The sequence below is a fragment of the Aplidium turbinatum genome, chromosome 4, assembly GCF_918807975.1.
Source record: "Aplidium turbinatum chromosome 4, kaAplTurb1.1, whole genome shotgun sequence".
Taxonomy (NCBI): Eukaryota; Metazoa; Chordata; class Ascidiacea; order Aplousobranchia; family Polyclinidae; genus Aplidium; species Aplidium turbinatum.
The window spans coordinates 12,373,694-12,398,625 of NC_137475.1; the positions used below are offsets into that span (position 1 = coordinate 12,373,694).

The 24,932-nt window shown below is 37.0% G+C and overlaps 3 protein-coding genes across 3 annotated transcripts in view; 1 reads left to right on the forward strand and 2 right to left on the reverse strand.

Moving 5' to 3' along the window:
• The window catches only part of LOC145768813 (transmembrane protein 237-like), a 31,535-nt gene that overhangs the window by 2,074 nt on the left and 4,529 nt on the right, over positions 1-24,932 (reverse strand). Inside the window, exons 7-10 of the mRNA XM_082580412.1 lie at positions 24,590-24,720; positions 21,725-21,801; positions 20,262-20,388; positions 19,801-19,904 (exon numbers count right to left, since the gene is read on the reverse strand). Coding sequence (XP_082436538.1) covers positions 19,801-19,904; positions 20,262-20,388; positions 21,725-21,801; positions 24,590-24,720 — 439 coding nt within the window. The remainder of the gene's footprint in view (positions 1-19,800; positions 19,905-20,261; positions 20,389-21,724; positions 21,802-24,589; positions 24,721-24,932) is intronic.
• LOC145769588 (uncharacterized) lies at positions 1,334-8,426 on the forward strand. The gene is made up of 7 exons (XM_082581244.1): positions 1,334-1,516; positions 4,130-4,211; positions 4,849-4,978; positions 5,251-5,394; positions 5,707-5,861; positions 6,142-6,317; positions 7,174-8,426. Exons 1-7 carry the CDS (start codon positions 1,380-1,382, stop codon positions 7,511-7,513), a joined length of 1,164 nt encoding a protein of 387 aa, XP_082437370.1. The 5' UTR covers positions 1,334-1,379; the 3' UTR covers positions 7,514-8,426.
• Positions 12,164-19,412, reverse strand: LOC145768812 (gap junction beta-2 protein-like). Its single transcript, XM_082580411.1, has 7 exons — positions 17,001-19,412; positions 16,575-16,665; positions 15,782-15,889; positions 15,306-15,417; positions 13,940-14,114; positions 13,186-13,362; positions 12,164-12,854 (listed from the first exon to the last, which is right to left on the reverse strand). The coding sequence occupies exons 1-7, from the start codon at positions 17,093-17,095 to the stop codon at positions 12,593-12,595; spliced, it is 1,020 nt and encodes a 339-aa protein (XP_082436537.1). The 5' UTR covers positions 17,096-19,412; the 3' UTR covers positions 12,164-12,592.

A 24,932-nucleotide genomic window follows, 5' to 3' on the forward strand; every position in this document is an offset into this window, starting at 1 on the left:
CGAGTGATGAGAGTCGTGGTACGAAGCTTGGAAGGATGTCAGTTCGACAAGAATAAACGGCTGCGTCTTAGGCAAGACACTTGATGAAATAACTGAAAGTGACACGAAGATTGACTTTCTTGCCCTTTCGTTCACTTGATCTAAATCTTCAACTCACCGAGGGTAAGTCAGTACATCTGAGATCCATTCTCTGGACGATGCGTTGCTGCAATATAACAGGCTACACAACTCCACCACAATACAAGGCCGTTCTACTCAAGAGCAAGGAAATTATGAGGTCTAAAAGAACAACAGACCCCATACTGAGCTGCATGCTGCTCATCAACATGCGATTTCATTGGGATTAATGCATACGGATCTATTATTGATTAATCATAGATTAATCATTCATCATTTTTGAATAGGATAAAAAGAATAATGATGATAAACTAAAAATCTGTATTTTACGTTTACTCAGCAATATCAAACGCAAAATAAATGTCAAATATGAAAAAGAAAAAGACCAAAACTTAAAAATCAATAAAAGTCCTTCTACACTGACTGACTGACTTCGCAATGGATAAATGACAATTGAGAGAAACAATTCCAAAATCACTTGCTCATTCAAACATGAAGGAAATTTTTCAAGCAGTTGTGCATGCAGCAAAGTCAGGGACTTTCTCAACCATTGTGATATGCATGCAGCAAAGTCTACATAGCGGTGGATGCCAAACCTAGAGACGCTAAGCTATGCGCGTAAACAATTTGATGGTAATTATAGTTGGATAGAATGACGTGATACCAGGAAACAAAGCAAAGTGTGGTACGTTATAGCGTCATGTGCTTGTTAATTCAAGATCAAGATATTGATGAATAAGTTGCTCCGCCCATTTGTTCTAATTATTGATTGGTTGAGCGCGGTTGATCGAACATTCTCGCTCTTAAGGATCCTAAAGCGACCACTAAGTGGCACAGTTAAGAGGTTAGTTTACGTCACGTTATTCCATCTCTTTGAAAACACGATATTCATGTAAGAAAGGTTCCCCAGTTGCGAGATCATATTGAGCAACCACTGGAGCAAGGGTAATGATCTTGACGTAGGTCAGAAGAGGTGACCTTGCATAACGCCATCGGTTTCAGATGAAAGCAATTGAAATATAGGCTACCCTCAACGTCGTTGGTGCGTGTAGATGCGCAGAATCAAACTTCCACGCAAGCATTAATTCCTGTTATTCATGCGTGAGAAATTCTGTAGCAATGACTAAAACTTTGAATATCTATAATTTTTAGAGAAGTGAAGCTATCTATTGTGTACAATCAAACAGTTACTCCTTCTATAGAAAAATAAGTTTTCTCAGGCATACACATGACAGTTTAAAACATGTCATTAAATTTTTGACATGACTAACGAGGACATCAAAAATCTCGTGAGCATTGATGAAGATTCAGAAGACTTCAGTGATGATGAAATAAAAAAGAAAAACAACAACAATGAATCAGATGAAAAAACAATTGATTTATTTTTCTCAGAATGCAGGTAAAATCACTATTATACATATAAGACTAAATCAAAATATAGTTATTACTATTTGAATTCTTAACAGCCTGTTTCACTTTTGTAGTATTAATAGTTTTCATTGTTTTACATATAAGACTATATGTACAGTAGCAAAGTCTTCAAATACAATCTAATAACTAATAATATCTGCACAATGTGCACATGTTTTCGCTATATTAATTTGAAAACTTTAAGGCCATTTTTACAGCTTGATGACAACGTCTGATAGTTGTATAATAAGGTACTACTATCTTTGTATTGCTTTGCGTACAACTACAAACCATTTGTTAATTGGGCAGAAATTTTACAACCAGTAAAAATATGTATCCTAAAATCTTAATAAGTTAAATACATAATGGTATATAACTAAATCAACTAAGTGATGTGTCATAATTTTTTCAGTGTCTTCATATGATGCCTGTTGTAGTGACATTGATGGTAGCCTGCAGTGTATGATAAAAAAATGATTTTTTATGATCTTCAACTGACCAGCTCGAAAGTGTTCTGAATGTTTTGAAATTTTTGAGGACACCATTCTTACGTGAAACCCGCTGTTGTTTGTACGATTTTCATTGTAAGCAAGGGGCTGCAACTCTTCTTACAGATGGGTAGAAAGGCAACCCCACAAACATCACTTGTTTGCTACGATGTGGCAGTGTGGGCCTAGTGTATAGCAATGCAACGCACAATATAACATATATCATTTAGATAAGTGTGTTTCATAGTGCAGCGTGCCTCGAAGTTGTAAATTAGACTCGATCAAACTTTTTCGGTCAAGATTTTTCGAGGCAAAACAACAATTCGACAATTAAGGAAAAATGGCATCTTGAGTTTTCCTACTAAATGACTGCCTAAAATAACAAAGCAATACTGTAGGACTAGTGTTTACAGTTTATAGTTTTGTGAAAAATGTACTTCGCTACACAACATGAAATTAACGGATTATTCCGAATTTCATCGGCTGAGAAATGTAAAAGGAACATTGCATGATGCGTTGATATGTATCGTTGACGGGGTTCTGGTGTAGTATGGGACCTGGGTGGTATAATTTAAAGTTTTGTGGTAGCACGACATTAAGCCTAAATCTAATATAAACCCAGCTTAAACCTTTTCCTAAAGGCTAACCGTGAATCAATGATCGTCCCTGAGGTTGGATTAACCACTCACTACAAAGAGAAGACCTGGGAGTTGATCTCACTCTGAAACCTCTTCAATTCAGATCTAAAGTTATACCAAAACACAAATATACAGCACAGACTACATTCGCAGCTTTTTCGGTGCATCGAAGGCAAATTTTGGCTTAAAAGTGCAACACAAAATCCTGATCGTGGATCTCAAACAACAGTGAGCTTGACAGTTAGTGATATGTGTCGTTGGGAATTATGTAAGGGTTGGAGACTGTATCGATTGTGTAAAGTGGATTTTAGTTCCCTAGTGATCGAGATAACGTCCATGATTCGGTTAAGATGGCAAAAACAAAATCTACATGTTGTGTTCAAACATAATACAGACACACAACGAAGTTTACATTGACTCAACGTAAAATACGGGGACGAGTGTGAAAACAAGAATGACTTCTTTACGTGATGATTGCATAACTTTGTATTATAAATGCAAACAAGCTCGCAGAAATAGTGGAGAAAAGCATATTAGCAATCCAAAGTAAAGGTAGTATGCACGTTTTCACTTTATGCCGTTTTACATCATGAATAAAAACTTTAATAGTTATCACTGCATTGATTTGGAAGATACTTTGTTTCGTATAGAATAATACAATAATATAATATAAATATAACATATACGTTTCGTGAAGATCAGAACGGCATTACGGAGATGACGTACCAAACTTTCGCGACGCCAAAAAAAAAACTTTTTCGTTTCATGTGACAGCGTTTGGCTTGTTCGGAACAATAACATATTCTTTCGCATTGTTGTCGTATTGCAGTTATCATACCACACTGCAGTACGCAGATGAGTGGTGTGTTCAGTGCAACCAGTGGCTGGGTTTTGTTGCTGAAGTCTTATGAGATGCTATAAAACACTTTAAAACAGTTGTGAAAATTCCGGTGCAATTGCATCACTCCAAAGTCCAATTTGAAGGTCACCAGAACAAAGCAACAACTTATCCCAGACAGCAAAATCCGTCATTTTTGCATTGATTGAACGTTTGCAGACGTTGAATAAATGTAAAAATGACGGATTTTATTGTTTGAGAAGCGGTCTATCGATTTCTATGCGCGCAAGCAGCATACATCACTGAAGCAATTAGCAAAACAATCTCCATTAATGGAAGGAGGACTTGCTGCAGAAAAATAAGACAATTTGCGCTGTTTCGACGCGTTTCGTATACAAGCGACCGCTTCGGCAAAATCACGCTGGAGTTACTTTATCAGCAGAATATTTTAGCTAATAAGACAAACACCAAAACAGCACTAAACCACTGAAATTTGTTTATCATTTCGCGACAAACAAAGCATAAAAAACGTACTTTTGATTAAACTGATTTTAAACTAATCGCTCAGAACGATGTGGTGAAACCGAATTGCTGCCTATTTACCACCACCACCAACCATTCAGTCGTATTCTTTTCAGGAGAGGCACCATAGAAGGCATCCGGACCCTATTTCAACAGTCACTCCCACAACTTGTCAACAGTTGCAACAAGAACGGCCAGGTAAGAAGCAACTGTCCTTGTGCTCATCAGTATCGCCCCACTAATTCATGCCATAGAACTCTCGAACTCTACTTTTACCAGTCACTTGAATTCTTATCGTTGTTACAACTGCATCGGAGAACACTGAACAAAAATGGTGGCGTAAATAAATACGTTAGATGAAACTGCGTTCTCAATCGCTAAGTAAAGCAATTACAATCGTATCTCCTTTATATCGGTTGTAAAATGTTGCAAAAGCTAACAAACGTGTTCTGGAAGTTTCCTTCAGACGTACTAGGCCTACCATATGACAAAAACGGTGCTTCACGATTCGACAAGGACACGTCAGTGGGAATGCTATAAAATGAAAACTTGTCGTATTCCATACCGAGCTATATTCTATTTTTAGATGTGAACTAAAACGCCAAGCATCATTTTAATGCAATGACTTTAATGTGTCAACTGCTGCTTCTAGCATCATCGAATTTGTTATTTTAATTGGATACACTGCTCAGTATTTCGACTTGTTTTCACCTGGTTCATTTGAAATAATATCGTAAGAAGAGTTGACAGAAAAAAACATTGCAATGACATCGAACTATGGAATTAGGGGTAATGGGAGAGTTTAAAAAATAACTGATGATTAATATGTTGCTAGTCGGGAATAACTTTGGCTTGTTCAACCAACAACATCAGCACACTGAAAGAACTGGTCAGCGTCAGCACCACTGACGTCAATATCGCTGATAATGATGGAAACACCCCACTTATGATGGCAGCGCAAGCAGGTAAAAAGAGAGTACATAATGAAGAAGTTTTAGTTAGTTAACAGCAAAAAATAAACAAATCTGCCAGGTAAATTAAGTTTTAAACTTGTAAAGCTTTTTGCAGTGTTTGTTGATGCTGATTTTTAGCAGTAGGCTAGAAGTGTAACAAAATATTTCAATCAATTTTTCGAGAGAATACTGCAAAACTAAATACCTAAGTTTATTAGCATCTATACCGTAATTCGTTTTGTTTGGAAAAGATACACTATCGGATTTGTATATCTTTTTCTCAGGATATGATGACGTCATTCGTTTCCTACTCTTTTTTCTGCGTCCGGAGCTTGATGTCAACGCAGAAGACAACAAAGGTTTCACTGCACTTATGAAAGCTGCTCTTAGAGGAAAATCCAATTGTGCACGGATGCTGATAGTGGCAGGTACAACTTCACAGCAGATCTCATCCCATATAGAATCTGACGCCAAACGAGATGAGATTGTTTATTTATTGATGCTGATGAATAACTAAATGATGTTCACTGTTCGATAAGTTTATAGACTACTAAATGGCGGGGCTAGTTACAATTTCTGCGCCGTCAACAACATAAATCGAACAGCAGACTACTACAAAATGTTTATCCTACAAAATAATGTGCAAGTAACATCGTTATTATTGTGTGAAAGCACCACTTAAGACCACTTTGACAACTTAACAAAATGAAAAAAAAAATCACATTGATTTGACACCAAAGGAGCGGATGTGACAAAGCGGGACTGGGGAAGAGGCTTGCGGGCTGATGAATGGGCCTTGCGATGTGGAATGAAAGAAACGGCGACTATCATTAAAAACGTGGCCCAATGCAACTTGAAAGAAGAACAACGCAAGGAAATGAATTGGGTTAAAAAGGTTAGAAAATAAAGCTTATAGTCCGCACTATGAAAGCGACTATAAAAAAATAGTGCGATAATATAGAGTAGATAGTTGAACTTGAAAAAAAAAAATGTAGGCAACGAGCAATTCAACTACAGTAGACTTAAAACGTGATACACAAAGTTTTTAAATATCTATAATACAGTAAAATAATTCAATGCCTAGCTTACTCGATTAATTCGTGCATTATGCATGTGTGATATCAAGCATTGCTGGAGCCACAGTAGCAATTTTATGAATAAAGTTTTAATTTTAGGAAAGAAATTCAGTCATCGAATTCTGTAGTTGGATAGGAAAGTGTTTAAAAAGGACACTACGCTGGGACAACGACCGTTGGACAGTGGAGGCGGGGGCCCTCTATCATTTGGCATCACACTCTGCAAGCCTGCATACTGGACTGGTGGCAATGTCGTTGCCAAAGCGAAACGAAAGGTAGGTCGTAGAAGTCAAACAATTCTTCTCACTGAACAATTACCGCATTAATTACAAGACTACAGGTGCTCAAAGGCTGAATCCAAAGAGAAAATAAAATCAATACAGTAAAATATTCATCAGGCATGCATCCATAGCACAGGCTTATCGATGAAAGGTTTCAAAGTGTTTTTCTATCTGAGAAAGCTTTATAAAAAAAATTATGAAAATATTATTATTCATCAGTATGTTTTCAAATTATTTGATTAGGTACATAATGGCAACACAACGACGTATTGAAGCATCGTTTTCGTCATCAATAACAATGTTAAGTTCTAGAAAGAACGTTCGCTTTACTAAGGTGACGTCAACGCAGCTGAATAACTGTCAATACTAAGTGGATTGCAGTAGCAAATGTAACTACCCAACATCAACCTCTCTTTGGTTTCAACACTTCCAGAGTTTTACATTCACATCAAATTCATAGCGTAAAAATGCATTGTAACAGGTTTACAGAGGCTACTGTATATGTTCAGTATGTATTTATTAAAAGAAGAACCTGAGCCTCACTAAAAACAGTTGTGTTCCTCGACCTACGTATACTCTGAGACACAAGGGTCCCAGGTCCCACATATAATCTGCTACAATGCTATCACATATGAGTACATGGTTAAAAAACACTAATGAAACGGGTGTTGTCGGTATCAGAAAGTTTTATCATTTGAAGCTCGCCATGAAAATTAATTCAAGATCCCATTCCCTCGATTAAGGTTTAAATATCACGTGCTAGAAAATTTAAATCATCTCAAAAAGATAGAATCGACTGAAGTACTGATGATAATTCAGATGTCACAAATGGAATTTTATAACTTTTTAGATCAAAGACAAAGGAGAAAGCTGCGTTATTGGAAGCGACAATGACGTGCACCAACGAACAGGGTGACGTCATTCAAAACGATGACGTCCTGCAAGTGGAAATGACGTACTCAAACTGTTCTCCACACTATATCAAACACAAAGTAACGCAAAGATGCTATACCAACAAAGCCCTAGAACTGCAGGAATCTATAAAGTCTTCTGCAATGAAACCAGAAATGGCCCCCAAGCTTGAGATCACTGCATCTTCCCCTACGAAACAAAAAAAGCCAAAACGACCAAAAGTTAACTACAATTATTTAGTGGTCCCAAAAAGACCGAAAAAGCAAAAATGTAAGTGAATATGTCGCCATCTAACAGACACTTTATACAAAAATGCTGTCAGTAGATGTCAGTATAGTGAGACAATGGGCGGTGTCAAACCGGGCCGATCTTTCAAGATCGTGTTTGAATATTCAGCTGCAAGTGTTTGCTTCATACATGGCTAAGATTAACCTTGGTATTTAAAACAGTATTGTACCCTGTCTCAATGCATAGTACAAAAAAACTCTTACCACAAAATGAAAGAAATTAAGCAACCGAGCGCAGCTGAAGCAGAGAAATACTGTAGCCTACTGCCAACATTAAAATCAATATTAAGATACTTGCCATGGCTTACCTTATTCCTATGATGCAAAACTAATAGGAATATATATTAAAACATTTTATGATGTCGAGTTTAATTACATGCAATTGTTTGTCGAAAATACTCTTCAAGACGACTATCAACGAAAGTGTAGAACGCAGCATTGAATATTGTCAATTCTACTGCTTACGCTTGCCTGCTTAGCCACTCTGGAAAAATTCGCAACCTTGACCTCAACAGGACAAGGTCGCAAAAATGATTTTGTTTGAAACAAAAAAAAAACACTGTTGCCGCGCATGAAGATCCTTAAATTATGAGACAAAAGTTGAGATTGAAAAGCTGGAGTAAGCAGCTGAAGAGCTTACGTTCCGTGCAATGCGAACGTAAAACTTCGCTTTTAAAGTTTGGTCTTTACGGAAGTTTGCCGAAACATGAAATAGAGTCAAATACTGTCTGCTGCCAAATTCGGCGTTCCATAAATAGGTTATACGTTATGTGAAGTGGTGATCATGCAAGTGAAAATGTTCTCACGACATATAGAACAAGACATCTGCATCTTTGTAACAACCATATCAAGACAACGTGCAGGAAACCAAGCAAGGACTTCTGCGTATAGTACATTTGAAATATTTTCACGAACACACTTCGCACTTCATCATCGTAGTCTACTTCATTTGACCACTCATACACTGCAATGCTTCATGTATTTTCACTGAGATGAATAAATTGTTATTGCTGGCACGCTGGTACAAATTGTTAACAAAACCTTTAGTTTTGGTTGTCACAAAGAAGCCACTGCATCCACACAAAACATGCACGTGGGTTGTTAATGATTCTTTCACGTCACAAAGTAATAACAGCAACTAAAGTGCTTCAAAATTTTCAAAGCACCATTACTGAAGTATTCCAGCATTTTAAATGAAACAAACTTTAAAATTCTTGAAGAATAAAGAAGAACAGAAGATCTTTTTTCCAGTGACATACGAATAAACTTCCCTCAAGTCTTCAGCAGAAGATTGCAAAGCCAAAAAAATGTAGGTTTATGACGGAAGCACAGATAAAAGATAGAAGAGTTTGAAAATTTCTAATCACAAGAAACGAAACAAAGTAGACAACCCTGAACTATTAGTTGTTACTGGTCATAACGTTCCTTAGCGGTAAAGTAAAATACGAAAAAAGCTCGTAAAAAGCTGCTATCTACTGTACATGAAGGCTATATCAAAAGAAGGTTCTTCCTGTAGCCTGCTGCATCAATGATCATTCGCAACACACACGTCACACAAACATAACTGTTGTTAAAAGTGGTTAAAGCTTATCGGAGGACCTCCATTAACGCAATCGACACCAAAGATGATAGATAGTCTTAAATTAAATTTAAAGTTTGAATAACTTCATACAAATCAAATGACGCTAAGGTGATAAACAAACATGACCTCTTTCTAATTATAGAAAGCAATGCATTAGCAGTAGGGTCACAGACAAATGTGTGAAAAGTCTTGAAGGAGTGTGGCAGTATAAAATTATTGAACACTCAAATGAGTTGTACGATGATGGTGTAAAAACTGTTTCAACATTCTGTGCGTGTTTTTTCTTCGATTCTCCTTAAACTGCTTTCCAGCATTTAGGCAACCTTCCTTTGTCCAAACAGCTGAGATCAAATTGTAATTCATAAAACGAATCACCGACCCATGAGAAACTGAAAATATCACATCTCCAGAAGCTGATACAGGCTACGAGTAGGTCCGAAAATAAACGAAATATCAAGTACTAATAGTACGTCACACGACGTACTAATCCTTTACAAGGTGTCAATGGCAAAATATAAACGGCAATTTGTATAAGAAGCGGAAACTGTAGGCTTCCTATTGAAGTAAAATGGCAAGAGCTAAAATAATTTAAAAAGGTATTTTCGTTTTAGAGCATAATATATGTCTGCAAAAAAAATAATCACGTTGTTGCAACGTGATTTGATGAAAAAAAACAAGCGCGGTGGAGACTGATATGACAGACAAGGATATTTACAAGTTATATTGGAAAGGACGTTGTCTAGCTTTCCCCAAATGATTTGAATAGGAAACTATTCATGACGTGACTGTCAACAAACAAGCAGTCCTGGCCCAATCGGTCCAACAATCTATGACGTCGAATGGAAGAATCACAGTTGATTGACAGCGCGGAATAATATCAAAGTAGAACTTGCATTTGTTTAGCAGAGAATCGAGTTTTGTGTACTTTGTAACAAAAAGTGGTCCCATGTTCGCCGCAAGTGAGAGTACGGAGGCCAATGATCGTTATTGACCATTTTTGTTTCAACAACTATGACCACCCAAGTTACTAAAGCGTGGGTTGAGATGAGAAGTGTTTTGTCAACATTCACATTTTGAACCCGGATCACAACGTTGAAATTGAAGCATCTTGTCCTCTTCGTCATTAATTTCTAAATGGCACAGTAGAATAAACTGTTTGTATTGTAACAGCAGCTTGTGACAGATATACACCACCAATAGCAAACCCATCCTAGACTATGACACCGCCAAACAGACAAAACACTCAGCAATCAGTCTGCAAACGTTAAATCAATGTAACAAAGGACATTTTCTGGCTGGGGAATTGCCACCAGTGGATCATGCAATCTTTTCTTCAAGAGATGTAGAAACAAATAGCAATATAGTACCATAACACCTTAAAAAATATAGGCCTGCTAATAACAATAATGTGTGTTGTTTTATATCACTGTATCCATCGCACGCTTTACAAAGCAGGTAGAGTCAGTGTATCCGTGTAGAGGCGCAGCCGATTGCATTATCATTAACGCGTTAATATTTGTACACTATGTATTACCTGAATTACTGCTTCATACGCAAGAAGAAAAAAAAGATTACAAATACTTCCATGCCATCAACTGAGATGAGTAACTTTCCATTATAAAATCTCCTTTTCATGAAAATTGCAACCCAGGTTTTTTTTTAAGTTTCAAAGAATATAACAAAACAATGGAAATCAACGTCAATCAAATTCTTAATAGTTGAGAAATCGCCATTTTGAATATCGTGTCATTGAAATCTATTATTTTGCAGCCTGCCCGGTAGCTAAGCAACCATAAAATGGCGGATAAGCTGAGCGCATTTGCATTGCAATGGTTGTGGGTTGTAGGACAGGTGAAAATCCAATGGACTGCTTTTGTGTGCTGAAAAACCAGCGGAAATCGTCGTCGAAAACAAAATCACCTGGTTTGTCGCAAATTGTGTTTTTTGTTCTTTTAAAAATAAATGTTTTCATGCGAATTAAAATTTAAGATTTCTCAATGAGCTTTTAATTCGTTCACACGCGATAACCACAGATGGTGTTATAAACAACTCAACAACAAGACCGTCAGGTCAGGTCACTACGATACAAATACGGAAAAGTAGTTTCTTCAAACACAATGACCGATCAACAAATGGTCATCACAATTACATTAATTCCATGTCTTAGAATACAAATCAAAGAGTATTTTCCACATCGGAAACCCTAGTTGACAGACGATCCAACCGGCACATGAGTGCTTTTTTGCATTGATTTGACGTCTGCAGAAAGTAAAACAAAGAAATACTTATCAAAAATATTTGTATGGGCTATATTGTTTGTGTTATTTAAGAGCCAAGCTAAGGTAGCTACAAAACTTCGCCCGTAAATCATTTTTAAAAAACACGTCAAGTGTATCTTATTCACTAGGAACGGTCGGTAAGTGATACTACACATTATGGTGCAAAGACTGAAAGAACTTGGTTCAAAACCAATCACAAATGTTGTGTGGTTTACTTTAACAAAGCTGTCAAGCCTGGAAACAACATTCAGTTTAAAACTCTTTTATTCAAGCTTAAAATAACATTGATGAAGTCCTCCGATTGGGAAGAATGAGATGGCTTGGGCACTTTGAGCGCAGCACTGGCTGGATCTCTCAGATCAGATGCATCAACATTGCAGCACAGCGGGATCAATGTAGACATAAAATTTCTTAGAAAGAACTTGTTAAGCGTGATCTGGACATGGACTCTGTCCACCCAACAGACCGCGAGGTGTGGAGAGAACGACTTTGCCCTCGACAGACAGACAGGCCACACTCTCAACATGAGGATTAATTCATGGTCGGTATAATCAAAATTGGTTGATGATGATGAAAGCTCTCTAAAAAAATAATAGTCTAAAGAAAATAATTTCCGTATTTTTCATGCCATCCAGCGCCGCAAGACCGGAGTCACTGGCCAATGGCTATTCTTTGTTGAGCTACAAAACCGAACAGACACAACCTGTCATCTCCTGAGGAAAGTAATGCATTACTAATAAAAAGCCTGTTGTGAATATACTATATAACCACCATTCTTAGTCAGTGGAGAGTACAATTTATTACGACGCGTATAACTAACACAGAAGGAAGTAACAACTGCAATGAATAAAACTGTAACGTATGCATCTCATGCTGAAGTACATCGCTGACAGCGAATGATGCAATTTAAGATTTTCTACACAAAACCACAAATTGACCTTAGAGTGACGTGACCAGGTGTGAAAATCCGAATGAGTTCTTATGACGTTATATTAGGTTCTTGTTAAGTCATGGATATGATGTCACAGTGATGCCATTTTGCGAGAGGTTAGTCTGATGGACTTGCTATTTGATTGGATAAATGCATGAACATTCGACGTGTGGTGGTCTACCACTCACGCCAACGCTCATCCTCGTCGCTAAGTGTTGCGAGCAAAGTCAACAGGTTGTTAAGAAAAGGTTAAAATATCGTCCGATGGCTTGACCAGGTCATAGATAACTGACGCGGTTCACTGGTTCAATGTCGGCAAGGTCGCTTTGCAAGGAGACATCAACAGATGTTGGATCCGAACTGCTGACGTAATGGCCCGAGTGAGGCTTTATTTTCACTCCCTGATGACCCACTCTAGGACTGCGTTCTGAGTAGTTGAGACGGTCGGCAAACCTGCTCGCGTTTGAAGGAGTGTATATCGGCGGAGGAGGGTGACGAGTTACTCTCTTGCGCCTCTGGTGTTTCTTCGCGTGAAAATGCCTGAAATTATTCAAAAGATGACAATCGATTGGATATGGAGTAACTTTTTTGCTTTTAAATCAACTTATAGTTCTGGATGACGTAAAAAAACTTAAACCTTTAGGTTAGGAGCTTACAATAGCCGCATAGCAGCTAAGATATTCCAATAAGGGTGATATGATGAAGTACAATGTAATAATAATAATCAAAATTTAAAATAAGAATACTAGGTTACTACGTTGCAGAAATTAGAACGAGTGGTGCCAAATAAAGGGGGAACTTCCCTGGAATAAAGAAAAACTTTAAAATTTATTCAGCAAACAACAACACACAATGCTTAACACCAGCTCACCTGCAGCCACTCCATGATATGTAGACCAGTTCCAATAGACTACAGAGCACGGAAAGTCCAGACACAACAAACATGTAACGAAAGAAAATGGTCTTTTCGTGAGGCCTGCTGATGAAGCAGTCTACAGTATGTGGACACGGCCACTGCGAGCATTGAAACACTTCAGGAATTGTCCATCTGAACATCAAAGTACAAAAGACCGTCGTTAAAAATGTGCATACGAATGTCACGAAAAGGCAGTACAAGATAAGACTTCCTCAAAGTGCATATCCGAAGTGGGCAACTGAGCGGAGTTGGACCTGTCTTATTACGTGGAACTTTTGACTGCGACAAAGGTAATCAAACAAAAGTTCCAAAAATGGTACATTTCATAAATTGTTGGTTACCATGGTGTCAACTCTCCGACACAATCAACCGACATATCTACAACACCAACCACAATAATACTAATAATATTTTCGAAGGTTAAAATACAAACGTTGAAAAGCCATGTATTTATTTCTTTGAATGCCAAAAAAAGTACATTCACGATAATTATACAAACCCTTTCGATTTCAAACGCGAGCCATGCACAAGTTGAATGGAAGAGTACGAGAGCAAAACCATTCGCAAAACCAAATCATCAAAACTACAGGCTCATTATACAAAGTAGGACAAATCTCTTGTATAGGTTAGTAGTAAAGCTGATACAAAAAAAGGCGAAAAAAAACGTCGCTGACATTTGTTCAAGTGTGAAGCAAATTTTTCAACTTACCTATAAAAATACACAGTATATTGCAGAAACACAAACACGCACTCGACCATTATCCTTAAGACGATGTGGAAGAGGTAGAAGCTCCATATGCAACGAGCACGTGACTTTTGCAGGTCAGATGGGATCACGTGACTAGTGAGTAGCTTCCAGCGCTTGGTGGCGCCGTGAAGTGTACCTGAAACAGCGAAGAAGGGGCATTAAACGTTTGTCACAGCTAGGGAAGTGAAATCGCGTCCATATAGTTTACAAGACGCTGGTTCAAAAGCCCGACGCGTCTCTACAGTCACAAAGCGTCAACAGGGTCACCAGTGGACGTTGTGTCTAGGCAAGATACGTTGCTGCCGTGATAAAATCGTTTGTTTTCGCTATGGTAAAATAACAACATATTAAAGAATCTAAAGATAGCTCGGAATATCATATGACACCATTTAGGAAGAAATGAGAATGTTGTGCTGCAGCCTATAGGTTGGTGTCAAATGTTATGCTTGACAATTCAGGAAGGGGAAGAAAAGCAAGAAAATAGCGTCACATGACATTTGAACAGGCCGTGCGTTCGCGTTTGCACGATTTAACGTTACTTGCAATGAGATGCAATAACGACAAGTCACGACACTGGTCGTTCTTACTAAACAACATAAAAATAACCCAACAGGGTATCTACCAGCTTGAAAACAAAATGGTGGCGCCGCTTGCTAATAAGCTGCTGCATATACAAAGAAGTTTACACAGATAGCATAAATATGAACAGATATGTTAATTACATATCTAAGTGTTGGGTTTATCAATTGACTGATATTTTGCAGCAATATGTGGGTGATGACTTACTTTATTATTTACATAAATTTATTCATACATACTCTCTTAGACTAAACCTAACACAACAAGAAATAATAAGTGACGTGTCGAAGGAATAATGCTGCGTTCAGGGATGTTAATGACATTGTTGCAACGTTCGTTTTGTCTCAATTTTTTCGTTAATGTGCTGTGTTTGCATTATTGCTTTTGGTCTGCAACACATAATTTATTAAAATCTACTACTCTCCTACGTTCTACACTAATATTCTTCTAAAATCCGGCTCGGTGGCTTAGTGTTAGCGTATCCGCCTTTGAATAGGTGGGTTCGATTCCCTACAGGGTCATACCAAAGACTTTTTAAAAGTGGTACTGAAACTTGTTCCTGCTTGGCACCCGGCAAAGGAATGCATAGACGGTAATATTGTATCCGGTTGCACTGAGACTGTCTGCTTTGTAAAGCGCGGAGAGCAACGCGTATCCGAGATAGATACAGCGCTATACATTAAAAACGTTTTATTATTACTCACACAACTACACTATAATAAGCAAAAGATTGAAATTTATGACCGACCTATGTCAAGTTTCTGTCGTGTCTGCTTCTTGTCAACAACAGTGTTGGCGTTTCCATCACAACTGGCAGCCTCTTGAAAATTGTTTTCATTCGGTGTCCTCTTTCGTGATACCTGTTGTAGTCAATAATGGAGTGGTGAGGAAGCATTAAATTACCAAAGGTTTCCGACATTTTAGTAATGTATTTTACGAACAAGATAACTGTTTTTTTTTTAGTTCAGATACATCGTTTAGTCAAAATGCACCATTTTTCAACTCAATCCACTACAAAGTGAGTAAGTTACTTATAAATTTTAAGTCGATGGCAATGTTGATAAGACACTTTAAATAAAGTTGTATATATAGAAAGTATTACAACAAAATTATAAAATGTAGGTTACAACTAATATCTTATCTTGATTTTAGTCGTTACTTTGAAATTCACAAAATTTGCCCTATTAACAAGTCTGAAAATGAAAACCAGCTGCTAAGACTTACCACGTGGAGAACATAGACGAAGTAAAAAGCGCCGGGTATAGAGACAGCTAGCATCTGCAGTCCCCACATTCGTATGTTCGATACCGGGGTGAACACATTGAAGCAAACCTAATAAAACCACAAGAAAGCTGCTGGTAACATCTATTGAAACAACAGTCAAAAGAAAATAGAACAAAAACCGCAGACAAATATTTAAACATCAATTTCGGATTTTTACTGAAACTTGTACGTAAAGAAAGATTTCTGGATTCCAGTACAAATACTCGGTAGTTTCAAAACTCAAAATAAGTCGGTGAATATAGAACAAACTAGAAAACGTACCACCCAGCGAATGTTCCTACGTAAGTTATTGCAACTCGATGCAAGTTAAGCCAAACTTCAGCAAAAATAAAAATTAAATGTCACGAATGACTTTGATAAAACTAATACCCTAATAGCCAGTTAACAAAATTTGACACTTTACATCGTTTCGATGTCGCTACTTACAAGACGTTGATTCGATGTAAAAACGGTAACTGTTTGGACAGGGTATGAAAACATAGTAGGCTACTCTACATCTGCATGTGTAGATACCAACTATATTGAAACAATAAAAAAGAACTGTTTTTATAACCAGTTAAAGTTTTTTTCATCTGTAAGTTTATGACAAAATATGAAAAAATAAATTAAACCTTTTTTCCATCAACTGCAGGCAAAACCAACTTTAATTTAAAACACGAAACACCTTGGCAAACAAAAAAACATTAAGACAATTGGTGTGGCAAAACATGATTGTGCTTACATAATGACTTACATTCTCACAGCCAGGCTGCTTGGTGTTGCACGTAAACTCTCGCTGCTCGTCACTCCAAACGTGCTCCCCGAATACTGTGAGAACAATCAACCTGTAATTGCAATCACTGATGAGCAGATTTGGTGTGCGCATTTCACAGGGAGAGCATGCATCAAAACAAACCCCAACTCTTCAGATAAATAATGGAAAGCGGATTAAGCGAACAACGTTGACTTGTGGAATATTGCAGATTGTGAAAATCTATTTTGCTAAAAAGTTTTTTTTTAATAAATGTCAAAAAAATACTGAAACATTAATTATACAGTATAATCAATCTTGAAAAGATAAATAGCCTATTGCTGAAAAAATATTTTACAACTTCTTGGTCATAATATACAGCAGCTATTGTGATGTAGAATTTGCGAAGAGTATCTGCTCAAACCTCACCTGAACAGTAGAATCGACATCACCCAGTACTTTCCAATCAGAGTCGAGTTCTTACTCAGTTTCAGCAAGAGATCGTCCACGTATTTCCAAGACATCTTTCTTTCGCAAGTTTTTCTTAAATTTATGTGCAAGACCACCTACTGGTTAAGCGTACGGCACAAGGACACTTGAGAACTCAACTACTGCAATGTTAAACTTGTGAAGCTCAATTTCTCATCGTGTCTATTGGAATGTCATCTCAATGACAAAGCGTTCATAACCTATGATTCACAGAGCTGTTCATAATCCAAGTAACCTAGCTTGAAAGTTCACTTGAAGTTAAATTATATGCCTGATGCAGTATGGTAAGATTTTTCTTCTCAAAGCTCAATCGAAAGATGGAAGACAGTCTTCATACATTTTACAAAACCCACTTCGGCGTAAAATAGAAGGGATGAGCAAATGGTGGGCTAAATAAATGGCTAACCCACTTGTGCTTTAAAAAATGTCTGATAACTTTTCTCACTGCTAACCGTCGTATACAGCCATTTGTCGTTAGCATAATTATAAAAGTGTCTCTTATGAAACGCACACAAAGATATAGCTTTGTGATGCGTTAACTGTATTTCATAACCACCAATACAAGCGACTATTATAAAAACTAAACGAATGTGGCATGCGCTTTGTCTGTGCTAGACATTGTCAAATAATAAGCCTCTCGTCAGCTGTTGCTAACTTGTTTCCCGTCACTCATCGCAGCAATTAATAGTCGATACTAATTAAGCTAAGGCTGTATAATCATATCAGCTTCTAATTACGACCGTGTTTGAATCAAAACAAGAACGTAATGAAATTTTAACGTTTGATGTGATAGATTTGATGTCTGGAAATGTCAAATCGACAAGACAAAGGAGTAGAGTGCCTGCTCTTTGCGAAATTTGTTTCATTAATTTGACTTTTAATGCAACTTTGTACTTGGCAAGAATTGGGAATTACAAAGATTGCATGTTACGTTTACTACATGCAGAATTATGCTGAAGTAAGGTGTTGAGGTACCGTATGATTTACAATTTAATTTAAAGATTTAAACTTGATGAGTCTTACAACGCTTTTACAAAGATTGCATTTCAATTAGGGAATCGGAAAAACTTTAATTTTAAGAAAACGACCGCACATAAACATCTCAAAATTTGTTTTAGAAATAGAAATACAAAGTATTCATTATATTTTTGTACTGTATATACAAACAGAATAACTGTATGCCAAACAATGCCAATGAGCAAAAATGACAAAAAAAACTCTAACCAAGGCAAATGGTTTCCATGCCCATAGAGTAGCCGAGAGTAGCAAATACAGAGTAGGTGGGTAGTTTTCGTCATTTATGGGAACGCTCTTAAATATTTTGAAGCGAAATTGGTTATCGCAATTTTACAGGTTGATTGAACAGCTTGAAAGCGGAGAGAGCATACATTTGTCATCAGTACAGCAAAACATGCTAGCCGCCCTTGTGATGAGATAGCCTACTTTAAAACTCTAAACGTTCCTTCAATTCCGAAAACGTGAAAACTAGAATCTAACAAACCGTAAGGAAACGTAAAAATCTAGCTGTGCTAGCTAGAAACAAGTTGCTTAAATTAATGTGTGCATGTAAATGAAATCATTTTAAAATGTGATGGATAAAAAAATAACCTAGCGAGGCACAAGGTGAGACGAAGATGAAAAAGAACTTATGCGAGATATACTGTTGAAACGAGCAACACTACACAAGTGATTTGAGGTACGGTGTCAGCCTGATATGTCTTTGTCAAGTAGCATAGAAAGTAACATAATTTGAATTGAAAGATAGAATAGCCTTCTTCATCACCAAAAAATTCACATGATATCATTAACATGTCCAGAAAGAAACGATAGTACTAGCTATAATAAGCGATATAACAGCACGTCAATGAAGAGAAAAATTGCAAAACCTTAAAAACGTTAAAACATGCCTGAAGTTGTTCATGTCGTACGGTACACGTATTTGTAATCGGTAGGTCGCTGCAACAGATGGAGTGTTACATGCACGAGATATTGTGAGCGTTTTTCTCGAAACATTTCTGATAAAAACTAAATTAAGTAAGAGTTTCGCCGTCGATAGCGTGGCCTAGCGTTTTAGAGTAAGGAAGGTAGTCATTTCGATGACTTGGGTTCGCTTCTCACCCTTGCCATTACTTTTGTTTTCTTCTGTAATTACCAAACAAAGTTCTCAAAGCAAGAAACTTTTTGGATGAGTGCTAGAAGAGTCACAATGCTGCAATCGGGCGATTTATAGGAAAAATCGCCCTATATTGAAGTGTGTAACGGTCAAAACACCCCAACTGCTGCAGCAACTCACAGATCACAAATACACGTACGGTACATGTCTGTAGCTAGCAAACCTAGCACTATAGTGTAGTTATATTATTTGACTGCAAACAACAAATCAGGTTAAAAAAAAAACAAATCTTGTAGCAACACCAAAAGTAACAGATCTACAATTCCCAATGACAATTATTATTGGTAGTACAGTAGTCCCCGTTGATTAAGCCCACCGTTAATAGGCCCATCCGCTTAATAAGCCCAATTTAGTCCAGTCCAAAATTACTGAATGTATAGGAGTGACAGAGAAACGTTCCCCGTTTAATAAGCCCAAAATCGTCCGGTCCAGAGGTGGGCTTAATAAGTGGGAACTACTGTATCAATAAAATGTTCACTTTAAACGTTGCAATTGCATACGTTTTTTTGCATAATTCATGTAAAGTAGTTTCAAATATGCGTCAAAAAGTGAGCTAAAGAAACATACTCTTGGCCGTGTCGTCTTCTGTGGGTCGAATTGCAATGAGAAGCCAACCAATCAGAGCAAACGAGGCCCGAAGAACGTTCAATGCATGCCAGGTTGATAACGTCCTTGAGAAACAATACCGGAAATTATTTGTTGGTTGTACGAGCGCAATCCAACACATCACAGCGAATATTGCTTACAATGGTTCATGATAAGGTCTACAGCTGTCAAATTGCAGATGTAATTGAAAAGATAGGGCAGAAATTTAAAATGTATATTAATCACGTGGTCGGGATAAGGTTTCAATAAATATCATTTTTTTAAATGAACAAAAACTTGGCACAAAATAACGTTGAACAACATAAGTTCAACAAGCAATAATTTCTTTTTGAAAAAGAACCTTTCAATGATCCCAGTTAGAGTGAAACAGCATGTTAAGGTTTTTAGTGAATAGTAACTCTATGTGATGTATCTGCCCATACCCGGCAGGATCTGCATTGGGATAGGCGTCGGTAATAGTTTCGTTGAGTTGTGCTTGTGTGGATATCCTCCCTATCCAAAAGTCAAGGCCACTCAATCCAACATTGAACATGAAGGCGAGGAAGTAAGCTGAACATACACTCATTCAAATTTGGGATTTTTGTTCTAGGCTTCACAATCCACATATTCTTTATATTGCCTTATTGTTAAATGACGTCGAAATAACATAAACCTTGGTTTTACAACATTTCGTTGTCAACCAGTAAAATGTAAAGTTCGAACGTGAGTGTTGCAGTGAGGGTTAAGATGAACTATCGACACAAAGCAAAACAATGAGGTTACTTAGACGTCTGCAGACGTTGAATCCATGTAAAAATGACAAATTTTGCTGTCTGGGAAGTAGGGTAATAAAAAGATTCCGAGCGGCACCCTCAAGGTAAATGGATTAGCAGAGAACTGACTATATCAATAGCCATTGTAACTTATTGATGAACTGAGTTTCAGTGTTTAGCATTTAAAAATGAGAAGACATGAGTGATGATCCCAGCTGCAACACGGCAGTCAAAGGCGTAGCCAGGGGGGGACAAATGGGTCATGCTCTTCCCAAAATTTCTAAAAAATTTACAGTCAACAATTGTATTTCTAGTATTTTATGAGCAGACGGTCGGTCATTAGGCCGGTGTTTATTAGGCCTGTTCCTTACTTACAGTATTAGTCTACGTTACAAACTCCTAATGATGAATTTACTACTCGTGTACTCGGCTATGATTTTCGCCATTGAAAAAGCATTGTGTCTTATTTCCAATCAATTTTAGCTAGATCGAGATTTGCACTCTGCGATTTCGGATTTTAAACGTTCAGCCACCTTATTATTTAAATTTTATATATTATATATGTAATTGTATATATTATTACATGTAATTTTATATATGAGAGTATTTTTGTTTCAGAAAAACTGAAATGAAAACAACGAAACCACAAAGCTTCAGGGTAGATATCTCGATAGATAGAAGAAATCTTGAGTTGCAGCAGCAATTGCAATTGCAAGAAAAAAAGTAAGAAACAAAAAGTTTTATGAACTTCTACCAGAAAAGATCTATGCTGTACGATTTGCGTATCATCTTGACAAATTAATTTGTGGCAATATTCAACTTTTTAAGGTGAAAGCTCTTAATTTTGTTTTCTAGTTTTGCTTTTGGCAGATCATATGAAAGCTGTGTTCTCAAAGGGAAGTGTGGAGTAACTAAGAATATAATAAGAGCAAAGACTAACATTTTAAATGCATTTACAAGCGAAAAGAGCCCACTCTTTACATATAATTCTGCAGCATTTAAACAATTCCATATTTTTCTTCATTTTTTAATGCATTTCTAAGATAGCATAAGTACTTTTGGAAGTCATTTTTTCGGGTAGTTTCATTATACGTATAAACATCACATCGCTCAAAGAAAGTTCAAGCACTCACCAACAACAGTCCACGCTCCTGGTTCGATTCGAGCCAAACTCATCACCTTGCTGCGCCCAGACTTTGCAAAATTAAATCTGAAAATTAAAAGTCCTTTCAAGTTAAGGCCGAAATAATATTATGATTTTTTTACTTGTTTATTTATGTTATATATGTTCATTTTTTTATCGTGGTAACAAACAATGTTAAGACAATTGACGTTAATAAATTTTATGTCTGTAATGTTATGAGGTTGTCAAGTGTCAGATAAAATTAGAGATGTACCGATACCAATATTTTGGCCGATACCGATTCCGATATCACTTTTTTAGGCCGATACCGATACTGATATTTTGGCCGATACTTTGGTGTTACAAAAAGAAGCAATTTTGGTATTTGCAAGGAATTATATCAAATGCCAAGTTTTACCTTATTTGCATAAAACTATTAAAAAAGCTTTCAATTGGCATAATTTATTAAAGATTCAAGAATCTAATCTCAGCCGCATTGTTCTGTCATAATAGTAGGTTTTAGTAATGATACACCACCGTAGTTGAGGACTGGGGTATAAGGGAAGAAACATTACATTTACATCATAATTGGGGTTTCTGAAAAAATAATAAAGGGTTTGCGCAAACTCTCCAAATAGGCTATCATAATAATTGATAATAAGATGTAAAATGTAAACCAAGTGATTTGTGTAGTCGTACAAAAACTATTCGACAAGTAATGTGCAATCTAAGGGCGCTTGTCATTTGGTTGAAAAGCTTTTGCCAGGCCAAATGTATAATTTTGCATCGTTTTTACATTGCTAAACGTTTAAAAAACCTGAGTAACTTGGTTGTTTTTAGTAAGCTGGTTCTATCAGTTTGTGATTTAATTTCCACCTTTTGTTTTAATAAACTCACCAAGCTCAAACAATGTCATGGCAGAATAAGTAGGCTCAAAATGAAAGCAATGGCACTGCGAATCCTCACTAAACTAATCAAAATGGTCTTGTTGCGCCTAAGATAACAACCTCCTTGTGAAGAAAGGAGCGTTCTTCCAGGCTATCAGCACAAGGTTGAGCACTCACTAGTACAGTGATCAGTTGCGATTCGCTAACCACAGCGGTGTAGCTTCCACACTAGCCATTTCAATTCTTGTCGATGTCAATGCTGGCTACAAAACGGCTGCCGAGAAACATATATATAGTTGATTGGATGGTCTAAATGGCTGGAGTGGAAGCCACACCGTTATGGTTAGCGAATCGCAACTGCTCGTTGTACTAGTGATTGCTCAGCCTTGTGCTGATGGACGGGAAGGACGCTCCTTTCTTCACAATGAGGTTGTCATCTTAGGGGCAACAAGACCATATATTGATTAGTTTAGTAAGGATTCGTAGTGCCATTGCTTTCATTTTGAGCCTACTTACTCTGCCATGACATTGTTTAAGCTTGGTGAGTTTATTACAACGAAAGGTGGAAATTAAATCACAAACTGATAGAACCAGCTTACTAAAAACAACCAAGTTACATGGGTTTTTTAAACGTTTAGCAATGTAAAAACGATACAAAATTATACATTTTTGCTACCAGGGTAGTCTGGGCCTGATTTTATCCTCTGCTGAGAGTAAAAAAAAACACAAATGATAAATATTGGAGAAATAGAGTCTCCTTCACAACTTAAGAATCGAACAACGCAAAACTGCTGAAACAAAACGTTTTGTTTGAATGAAAGAACCACTAAGCAAACAATGCCAAAAGGTGCGCGCATGAAGTCATGGGAGTGTGAGGTATCAAAAATTTGAACAGGTTGTTATTTTTCTACATTAATGTGACGTTAGTTACTACTTTAAAAAATCTATATCTTTGCTTCTGCAAAAAATCCCAAGCAAACACCTTTTTTTTTACAAGTTTAGTATCGGCCACAGTATCGGCCAAACTTTGCCGATACCGATACTCAAAAAATGGCCGATATCACCGATACCGATACATCGGTATCACTCTAGATAAAATTGACATCTTTTCAATGGTTTTGCTTTTACCAAAAAGCAATGCAATAATAACGACAACGACGAATAAAAATCCAACGCACAAGCATGTAAAGTAGGGGGTGACGAACCTTTTTGCGGTCGCGGGCCACTTTGTCAATTACACATGAGTCATCGGGCCACACACCTTTTTAATCGTAACCTACTATGAAATCTTTTAGAAGCGACTCAAGATATTATTCATGAAAAGTAACAAACGGCAGATGAAAGTAATAAAACACACACAGTTGAAATTATCTTCGAAACGAATCGAAACAATCGAATCGAAACGAAACAATCGAATCGAAACGAATCTAAAATCGAAACAAGCAGAATCGAAACATACAAGTACAACAGTAAAAAATAAAAACAAATCAACTTGAGCAAAAAAGATAGAGCGACAGCACATCCTGTTTGCTCAAGTTGACTAAATGTTTCGACCATTATGCTCCGAAACAACAAATCAGTTAATGAAATTTATTTTTCAAACAACGAACAAAAGCCCATGCAAATCATACAGCTGAAGCTACGGTATCTAATGCAGCATTGAAGCATAAAATATTAAAAACTAACATTAAAGCATTGAATTTTTTTGCTTAGTGGGATTTTTGGAAAGTTTTTTGCTTGACTAAGCGTTCAATATTAGGTCGAACAGACGATGTGGCAACTCTCAAATGCAAACTAAGATTTTCATCTGTCAGCCTCATCTGAAGGCATAAAACAGCTTTGAGATGTCTTTTGTCTTTTATGCATGAGCGATTGTCAAATTGTTTTGCGGGCCACACAAAATTCTTAGACGGGCCGCAGGTTCGTCACCTCTGATGTAAAGAATAGCTCTATGATAGTTGACACTCTGAAAATGAGAGCTTGCTTGCCTGTCCATAGCAGACAGGAAGCACAGAACCAATAGGATGTAGAAAGTCGTTTGTGCCGGTTGAGCTAACAAACTGTATTGCAGGAAGAAGTTGTCTTCCCCGGATGAACTCAAAACAAAAGCCAGGACTACCTAAAAAAGCATCAACGAACTGTTAAACTTGGTCATACTTGCATCAATTAAACGACTGGGCCTATTAATATTGAAATGAAGTTAAAAATATATTTTGTTGGCTGAGAAATCAACCGAATTTTATGAAGACAACCATATAAATTAACTTGGCATGAACAGTGCAAGGCGAAGCAAAAAAATGCTCAAGATAATATCTTTTTTAGATAGAGCAA